The sequence below is a fragment of the Mastigoproctus giganteus genome, chromosome 7 (assembly GCF_048544385.1).
Source record: "Mastigoproctus giganteus isolate SK-2022 chromosome 7, ASM4854438v1, whole genome shotgun sequence".
Taxonomy (NCBI): Eukaryota; Metazoa; Arthropoda; class Arachnida; order Uropygi; family Thelyphonidae; genus Mastigoproctus; species Mastigoproctus giganteus.
Genome location: NC_143581.1, coordinates 8,913,356 through 8,924,159, shown reverse-complemented (window position 1 = coordinate 8,924,159; position 10,804 = coordinate 8,913,356). Strand labels below are relative to the sequence as shown.

The following is a 10,804-nucleotide window of genomic DNA, read 5'->3' as shown; positions in this document are numbered from 1 at the left end:
TGGAAATTAGTTTTTAGCAATAAAAATAATTAAAGGACTAAAGTTTTTCAGGGCTACTATACAAATAAATTACACATTTACTAAAATGAGTGCTTACCTGATATCATCTCAGCACAGAAAGATGGTAGAAAGTAGTTTCTTAAATATGGCAATAAAAATATGAAGAGATCACAAAAAAAAAAAGCAATATCACAATTTTAGAACTTCAGACTTCTAATATTTACTGAAGCATCACACTTTATTAGAGAAACAATCAAAAAGAAAGTTTTCACAAAATTCTCAAATTTTTTTCCACTCCTTACTTATCTATATGATTTCTGATAAGAAAATGTATATTTACAATGATATAATTAATTTTCTGTTTTGATTATAACTTGGCAAAAAAAAAAAAAATTACTTTCAATCTGCAGTTTAATACACTTCAGATTTTGCCAATAACGCAAAACAACATTTCTGCAATGACAAATGAAAGGATGATATGTAATACCACACAAATATACTTACAATTATAAATACAACACTTAACAGTGCAACTGAAAAGATATGAATGTATAATAAAAACTAAATGCTTAGCAGCCAAAAAACCCCCATTTTTTTTTTAAACAAGATTTTGTGCATTTGCTGAGACAATATCAGTGCAGCCATCTTTTTGACTCTTTCCTGGCCAGAACACATAAGTATTTACAATTGCTATAGGCCACAAATTAGTTTTAAGTTTTTAAAATTATAATGAAAATATATTTACTATCCTACATCAACAAAATCACAAAGGCATATATATTCTTCAAACACAAATTAACAAAAATCATGATTGGTCTGTTTATAGGAACATTATAATAAATAATTTCCCTAAAATGATCCTGTCAAAGACTAATGTCTTTCTGTTGGCCAGAAAAAAGATCAAAATCTAAATGATTGGAAGACAAACAAGTACAAAGGCAGAAAATAGCCCAGTGCAGGATGCAAGCAGTAATACAATATAGGAAAGACTTAGAAGAGACCCTTCCGTTTTTCTTTTTTCTTCTCTTTGCCATCCAAATGTCTGAAAAAACATTAAGACTGCAAGTCAGCAAAAGAGTAAGTCAACTAAAATAGTGTAGGGGATGATACAGAAGGATAAAGCAAAAGCAAATTACAGAAATAATACATCAAAGTAAACAAAAAAGTTTCTGGAGAATTTCATTTTAAAATTGTGTATTTATATAAAATTTATATAAATATACATAAAAAAAAAAAAAAACCCTATTCTACTTGCAGATCTGGAAGGGCATAAGCACAGCATGCAACAGAAAATTCATGTGTAGCAAGGTTTTCTTAAATTGATTTTAAGTCTTTCAAAAGGAATTGATTTAGGTCTTTCAAAAGTTGCTGTGACTATATTTCACTATAAAATTAACATAATAGTACTGTATACATACATAACAATTTACACTGCAAATGTTCATACTAAGAACAAGTAACAATACTAATCAAAATGGATTTATTCACTAGTAGCATAAATTTATTTTAATTAATGTTATGTTGTATTGATCTCTTTAGATTATAAAAATAAAAAGCATTGAGATATTTTCTATAATTAGAAAACTGTAGCTCAGATAGCAAGCTGATTTGAACAATTGTTATTTCTATCATTTCAGTCTCAGACTATCTGTATTACTAGCAAATTACAGTCCTTAGAATGGTAAGATGAGTCTCCTACTCATATACTGTTGATGAGTTTCTTTACCTAGTGCCTTTAAGTTCAACACTTTAAAGACAGCAACAGCCCCTTTTTCTTTTTTTTTTATTTAAAAAATTTGAACTAAATGTCCATTCATATCAAAAGGTCCAATTTTATGAATTTTAATGTTTTAAAATTCAGAAAATTGAAACAAACTAATGTTTCATATAGCATAGACAATTTAAATTCCAATCTTGAAAATAAATTTATGGGACACCTAACAGGATTTCTTATCAGTTTGTTTACCTGGAACTGTGTTTTTTATCTGAAGTGAGTTTATTTAAACATAGCAACTTAAATTTTTTCCCGACCATAAAAACAAACTGACAATAATGAATGATCTGTAGGGTGCATATACATAAATGTGCATTACAGAGTGAAGAACAGCTGAATGAAAAAGAAAAATCTCTCTCTCTTACATAGGAATGAAGAATTGGATTTTTTTTTTTTAAATATGAAAATGCTTCTTTAAACTCCCCTATGGTGTTCATGTAATAAATATACATGTAATGTTATTAGTTGTGTCTCCCAGGGTTCAGTGCTGGGCCCACTGTTGCTTTCAATATTTATTAATGATACTAAGGTTAGCAGGGTATGCTACTGCAACAAGATCCAGATAAATTAATAGGGTTTTGTCAATGATATACAGGAATTTTGCCAGTAAGGATACTGGCAATCTTGAGTACTACATACAGGAAGCTTCATTTGTGGAAGGATGTGAATCTGTTAGAGCGGGTGCAGAAAGGAGCAACAGGATTACTGAAGGGAACAAAAAGATCTCTTACCAATAAAGACTTCAGTTCTGTAAACTGCACCATCTGGAGACTAGACGACTGCAAGGAGATCTTATTGAGGTGTTTAAGGCTCTGAATGGATTGAGTAAGTACAATGCCAATGGAATCCTTCCTCTTGCTCAGACAACACACAAGAGGGCATTATATATATATAATATATATATATATATATAACTTCATGTAGAAATAGAAATAGTTACTCAAAGGTCCCGCATTGTAAGCTAGTTGAACTGCTTAGGATTATCTTCAATACTATAAATTTCACTAGAATTATTAGTAATAATAGACCTATTTTAACCTTTTTAAAGAATAATAAGCATAACATCAAACACATAAATACATATGATTTCAAAAACTTATTCACTAGTATCCCACACGATAGTTTAAAATTGGTTTTAAATAATTATTTCACAGAATATAGCGATTTTTTACCTTGCCAACGTAATTACTGGGATAACCTACTTAACCTATGTATTTCCAACAGCTATATTTATAATGGTAGCAATATTTTCATACAGCATACGGGCATAGCTATGGGGGCGAGTAGCTTGTGTCTTATGGCCAATCTATATCTACACCATTTTGAAAATAAATTCGATAAAGATATCAATATGTTCAGATATATAGATGACTTAATTGTGTTCAACTATACTAACTTTCATACAGAAGCAGTTAAACACTACCCGCAGGATTTGGTTCTAGAGGTCACTAACAAGAGTGACTCTGGTAAAGCTGCATATCTGGATATAGACATTCATATTAAGAATAATAACCTAACTACCAAGGTATTTGACAAACGCAAAGAATTTAATTTCAAAACTATAGACCTAACCAGTTGGGGTACAAACATCTCAATACGTATCCTTAAAAACATAATAGTGACACAAGGTATCAGAAGATTATATATCTGTAATAATAAAAGTGATGTTATAGATGCACTGATCAATCTTAAGCATATTTTATTAGATAACGGTTTCCCACATAATTTTATTATGAAACATATGAGTACTGCTTTGTCAATAGCCCTAAAACAATACCACGATGATCTAAACCAGTTGGATGCCATGGAAGCTATTAGGCATACAGTATATTGAATTACACGTACGGGAGATAGTTTCTCCGTTTTAAAGGAATTATTATCTGGTATAGTTTCTATGTTTTAAAAGAATTATTATCTGTTTTATACATCAGTATCTATGGAGCGAGTTGTTTACTAATTAGCCTTTGTATATACATGTACATACTAGGTACTGCTGCATAAACACGCTATATATAGCTTACGCCTTAGAAAAGTGGTACCTATATGTGTTTTTTGCAGTAGGAATTAATTCGTTTATATTCTACTAAGATTTCTCTTCGACATCTGAGAATTATTGGTTTTGTTTTCTCTACTATAGAGGTCGCTTTTATACTTTTGGTTCATCCCAAACTTGGCTATTATTGGACAAATCTTAAGTGGCGCTGTATACGCGGCTGTTATAAACGTCTTGTGCGTTAGCTGCAGGCTTTTAGTTTTTTCCCGCCTTGGGCTACGGTAATGTATGCAAGGTAGATTCTTTGACGGGAGCATACTGGTTCTACGGTATTCCCTCCTTTGTTGTTTAACGGCATTCCCTCCTTTGTTGTTTAGCGCTTTACATAAAGTTTGCCACTACTTTGTTGTTTAACGCTTTACATAAAGTTTGCCACTACTTAATTTTTGACGTTAGATTTATAGTAAATTATCATAGGAATTAGCCATTCCGTTTTTTCTGTTTCTTTTCGCATTATATTGATATATATTTTACTGGCCCCTACTGCTTAACCAGGATCCCTACTATTAGGGTCGGGAATTTACACTCCCGGTTAAAATCCGATGTAATATTGATAAATTGCTTTTCCTTTTCTGTTTCACTTTTATCTATCCTCTTGCCTTAATTTTTCATATCTCACGAACTATTAGAGTAATTCGAGGGGGAGTGAGGTACTATTGCTTTAACTACTCTGCTTTCCGTTCGCCTTTAGTTAGCTAAATTAGCCTTTTTCTGCAAATTGTTCAGCAAATATTAATAATTTCTCAGTTGTGCTTATAATGTTGCAGCGATCGGTCGGGCTAAATATCATCCAGCCTGTAGTCTTACAAATTATGGTTAGGCATAACCCTTTTTGGACGACTAGATTTATACTGATTTATAGTCTTTACTATAACCTAATTTTAAATTAGTTGAATTATCCATTATTATGGATATTGGATTTGGTATACAGGCAGATGATAACAGAAACCGATGGCTCAGTCTAACATGGGATTTTATTTTGTAGGGGTTTAGCCCTCGACAAAGTCTCTTGCAAAATGGGTTCCCATGTAGGGCTTATTATGTTAATTAACCTAATATTTTATATTTTTCATGTAATGTTTCATGTATACTGGAAGTACGGTTGGCCAGTGGTTACATCGATTTTCAAACGATGGAGGTACTTATATTACACTATAACTTATATAATTTGAGCATACCTAACGTCCGATGTAATGTTCTATCGTTTGATGGCATTAATCGGTTAGTTCTATATGTAACACTTAATAATTTTATATATTGGTAACACTTAATATTTTTATATATATTTTACAATTTAACTCTGGAATATTTGGATTCTATATATATACACACACAGGGTGATTCACTACCAGTGCGACAAACTTGCAGGAGGTGTAGGGGGCACAAAGACAAATCGGAATCACATAGCATTGCAAGGTCCAAAATGCCTTCGTCATGCGGCAGAGGACGTTGAACGGGAGGTCATGTGAACAGCGATCCCGCTGGAAGTCAGCATTTGCAAACCATTTCTGGTGAAGAAACTAAGTAGCAAAAGTCTTCCGGAGTGGATAATCTGCAGACTCCAATGATTGGACGCACTGCAGATGGTATGAAATCATTTGGTTTGTTGACAGTATCCTCCATACAGTGGATTGGGAAATACCCAATCGTTGGCCTATCGCTCGAGTACTCGTACTTGGATTGCCTTCTGCAAGACGTAGGACATCCTCCTCATTGTCTGGCATCCTCGTCGTTCGCTCTCGATTCATGGTACCCCTCGTGAAACAACCAGTCTCACGTAACCTTCTGTGCACACCTGTGCGGGAAACGTTCCTGGTACAAGCGCAGATCGGCACGCCCGTTACAGTCCGCAGCTCCATACGCAATGTGCATGTCGGCCAGTTCAACGTTTGAATACTCGTCCATCCTACTGCCTCGGGAGCCGGTTCACAAATGCTGACTTCCAGCGGGATCATTGTTCATGCGACCTCCCGTTCAACGTCCTCTACCGCATGATGAAGGCATTTCGGACCCTGCAATGCTATGTGATTCCGATTCGTCTTTGTGCCCCCTACACCTCCTGCAAGTTTGTCGCACTGGTAGTGAATCACCCGGTGTATATATATATATATATATATATATATATATATATACACACATACACAGGGTATATATATATATATATATATATATATCAGTCATACCTCGGTTAACATTACCTCTGATAACGAAGCTTTGATATAACAAAGTACACAATTTCAAGCCCCATTTAACATAAAAAATATTCCAATTTAAGGCCAACGCCCGACAATCATCCAATTGGTGACTGATGGCGACTCGTTACATACTCCTGAGCTGTGGGCGTGTCTGTTATAAGTTTTGAGTGTCATTCGCCTAATTTAGTCGTTGTTTACACTTCACAGGGTGTGTTTCTATGTGGTGCATTGCAATACATGATTGACGTTGTTTCGGTGTGGCGCATTGCAATAATTGACGTAGGTTCTTTGATAGCATTACTAAATGTAGATTTTGTAAATTTTAATAGAAATATTTTTTTTTTAGTTAAAATGTCAGAATCAAAGAAAAGAAAAGCAAATTCTTTGGAAACTAAACTAAATATCGTACGACGTGTTGAAAGCAGCGAAAGAAAATTCGATGTGGCACATTCTTCAGGATTAGCGCAATCAACTTTAACAACCATACTAAGTCAATCATAAAAAATAAAACAGTCTGCTCAGAATTGTACAGATGTCACAGCGACAAAATTAAGGGGTAGAATTTTAGAAAAAAATGGAGAAAATGTTAAGTTTGTGGATAGATGATATGTCACAACATCATATGCCTTTAAGTCAAATGGTGATTCAAGAAAAAGCATTATTTTTGTTTAATCACCTGAATCTAAACAAACTGAAGAAATTACAGAAAATTTTGGGACTTCTCGTGGTTGGTTCGAGAAATTTAAAAAGCGGGCCAGGATTCGGGGTAAAATTAACAGGAGAAGCTGCAAGTGCAGATGTTGAAGCTGCAAATAAGTTTCCAGAAAAACTAAAGGAAATAATTGAACATGAAAAATTTCCACCAAATTTGTTGTGTTCAATGTTGACAAAAGCAGTTTGTTCTGGAAACGGCTACCATCAAAAAGCTTCATTTCTATTGAAGAAAAATCAGCTGTTGGGTTCAAAGCAGCCAAAGACCTTTTAACGTTACTCTTTGGATCAAATGCCTCTGGCGATTATAAATTAAAATTGTTATTAGTTTACCATTCAGAAAATCCGAGGGCGTTAAAAGGTAACATAAAAACAAATTTACCTGTAATATGGAAAGCAAATAGAAAAGCGTGGGTTACCAAGGAGTTATTTGCTGATTGGTTTGTTAACCACTTTTGTCCTGAAGTAAAACGGTATTGTCAAAAAAAACAACTTTGAAGAAAAAGCTCTTTTGTTGTTAGACAATGCTCTGGGACATCCTACTGATCTTAATATGTTGGACACATGCATTCCTGTCAAAGTTGTGTTTCTTCCAGCAAACACAACTTTCCTGATTCAACCATGGGATCAGGGAGTAATAGCATCATTTAAAGCTTATTATCTGCGTTGAACATTAAGCAATTTAACTGAACTAGAGGATACAGAGGAAATGACAGTTAACTTTTTGGAAAAACTATACCATTAAAAACACAATTGAAAACATTGATAGTTCTTAGAAAGTAGTCACTAAGAAATGCTTAAATGGAGTTTGGCGCAAAATATGGCCAGAAGTTGTACTAGAAGAAGAAAATAACCCAAGAAATTAGAAATGAAGTTATCCAGATGGCTCAATCAATAGGTTTCAAAAATGTCGATGAAGAGTATGTTAGAAATTTATTGAACACAGAAGATGGTTTTTCAGTGGAAGATTTAGAAAACCTTGGCCGACCGGGTTAGCCGAGTGGGTAAAGTACCTGCCTGGCAACCCAAAGGTCACGGGTTCGATTCCCGCCTCGGGCTTGGATCAAAGTACTGCAAAAACCTTGGGAGGTGCAATATGGCCACAGAAGCCGATGCGCCAACAACTACCAAATAAAAAAAAAAAAAAAAAAAAAAAAAAACCTTGTTAGCAACGAAGACAAAGAAAATGAAGACGAAGTTAAAGAAGTTCCTGCCAAAAAAGTGTTAACAACCAAAGATTTAAAAAGGTGCTTAAATGACATTGAAAACATTTTAAATTTTTTTAGTGAAAATGATCCTGATTTAGGAAGTGTTATTGTTAAGTGATCAGTGTTAAATGCAATAACTCCGTATAGGCAATTGTTAAATGAAAGAGGAAAAAAGCATAAACAATCAACTTTAGACTTTGTGATTTCACTTTGTATGTAAGCTGAATGTTTATTTAATAAAACTTTTCTTTGTTCGAAAAAAAGCTTTTCATTTTTACGTAGGAACGTATTCCTATTCTGGCCATAGTATTTTTACCTCTGAAAACTAAGTTTTGCTTAACGAAGTAATTTCGTGGAATGCATCCTATTTGTTAATTGAGGTATGCCTGTATATATATATATATATATTCAAACTAATTATTGAAACAAACTTCTATCTGGTGCTGTAGAAGTAGGTAGTTTGAATAAATTCAAGGATTTGTTTGTTTGTTTTGGTTTTATTGGCACATTAGCTACTAAGGCTATAATGCGCCAAGACCAAAATTCAAGGAAGCACTAGACAAACTGTTAGAGGAAAATGGACAGGTGATATGGGAAGTTTTTTTTTTTTTTTTTGCTATTGCTGCTGTATAAGCTTGCTTTCTTGCATCATTTGCCACTACTAATACTAATATCATTATTACATCATGTACATCATGCAGAAACATATCTGCCCAAACTAACCTTCCAAATTGGGTAAAATAAACTCTTGAAAGATATTCAACAAAATAATACTCATCAGAATAAGATATTAATACTCACAATTACTTTACAGAACTAAAAGAATCCACCTACCCTGATATACTTATCTACCGTTCAACACAAGTCACATGCCTGCAATATGTGAATAACCCATGTAAAGTAAGAACTAGCAAAACTAAAATGGTCTGGTTTATACTCTGGCATGAATGACCACCAACGTCAGAGGAGTTTAAAATAAATAATGAATACAACTGTTAACTGTATTTAGCAGTCATGTGAGCTTGAACCATGGTCCATTCAAAGAGCCTATGCTACCGCTCTCTCATTACTGTCCACTTTGCTACGTCAACTGATGCCTTCTCTTAAAAAAAATTAGAATCATAAATGAAAGACATGCTGTTAACCCTAACTACTTTTGACTAATGATCGTAATATACTTAATATTACAAAATCAGGTGAGATATAATCTCATCTGTATTTTGATATAATCAAATACATACAATAAAATAATACCAAGCTTGCAAAATCACTTTCCTGAACCAGAATAAACCAGAGATTCACACAAATATACAAATTCACTTTATTGCTCCCCCCTTCCCACATAAGGCAATTCCAGTGTAACACTAACATAGTCTGCAGACACTCCCTAAATGGATCAAGACATGAGCATTCTGATCTTTGAAGAAATGTGCTGCAATAGACAAATCAGGATCTATGTTCCAAGTTAATAACAGTTTAAGAAAAAATTAGTCAATAAACACTTGTCATGATGAGACGACAAATGAAAAGCAAGAAAAACACTGACAGGGAGAAAATTGAGTATACTGAGCTATGCAAAGCCATTAAAAAGAGACTCAGAGAGGACTTAAGATTTAACACAAGAAAAGTAGAACAAGCATTAAGGGAAAACAAAGGATTTAAATCAGCAGCCATGAGCAGTAATACAGAAAGACAAATGATACTGAAACTGAAGAATAGCGATGGTGTACTTATAAACAGCAGAGAAGGCATAATTCAAATAGCAGAAGACTATTATAGAGAATTATACAAGGAGCAGGGGAATTATGCCAGCAGTGGGGAAGATGGATTGCAAAGTAGCAACACATACAACATACCCTGAAGAAAATGAAGAATCAGAAAGCCCCGGGGGAAGATGAAGTTACTCTAGAGTTGTTAAAATTGGGAGGAAGAGACATAACACAAAAACTGGCAAGGCTCTTCACAAAGTGCATTAGAAAAGGTGTGACACCTAAGCAGTGGAATAATGCAATCATAGTTTTGCTGCATAAGAAAGGAGATAAATCAGAAATGCCAATTTCAATAGAATTTGGAAATTATAGACCAATTAGCTTGTTATCCCACATCTACAAGTTGTTCACAAGGGTCATTACTAACAGATTAGAAAGAATACTTGATGAGAATCAACCGAAAGAGCAAGCTGGCTTTAGAACAGGATTCTCAACTATGGATCACCTTCACGTAATATCACAGCTAATGGAGAAAGCAAATGAATATAAAACACCATTATGTCTGGCATTTGTGGATTATGAAAAGGCATTTGACTCCATACAGCATAAGGCAATGTTTCGGGCACTGCAAAGACAAAGCATAGATACCCCATATATTATGATTTTGAAGAAAATATATGAGAGTGCTACCTCCTTTATTAGACTATACAAAGACAGTAGGAAATTTAAAATCGAGAAAGGAGTTCGACAAGGAGGCACAATATCTCCGAAGCTCTTTACTGCTGCCCTAGAGGAAGCTTTCAGAAGATTAGACTGGTCGCAGAAGGGAGTCAATGTGAATGGAGAGTACCTAAACCATTTACGATTTGCAGATGACATTGTGGTCATAAGCCACAATTCCAAAGAATTAGAGGAAAATCTTAATCAGTTATGCAGAGTTAGTAAGGATTTTGGACTAAAGATGAATATGGCTAAAACAAAAGTAATGATGAACAAGTATGCCACAGAAAGGGAAATGATTGAAGGAGCAGTAATTAAAAAGGTTGAGTCATATACTTATCTGGGACAAGTTATTAGCTGTAATAATGATAAATGGCTGGAAGTCAAGAGAAGAATAAATTTTGGATGGATATCATTCAGGAAATATAGTCACA

At 34.0% G+C, this 10,804-nt stretch overlaps 1 protein-coding gene across 1 annotated transcript in view; it reads right to left on the bottom strand.

The window, feature by feature from the left end:
- Nucleotides 1-420: 420 nt before the first annotated feature.
- The window catches only part of pnut (septin 7-like protein pnut), a 131,743-nt gene continuing 121,359 nt past the window's right edge, over nucleotides 421-10,804 (bottom strand). The window contains exon 13 of the mRNA XM_090378640.1: nucleotides 421-1,042. Within this exon, the coding sequence (XP_090234766.1) occupies nucleotides 991-1,042 (52 nt within the window). The 3' untranslated portion in view covers nucleotides 421-990. The remainder of the gene's footprint in view (nucleotides 1,043-10,804) is intronic.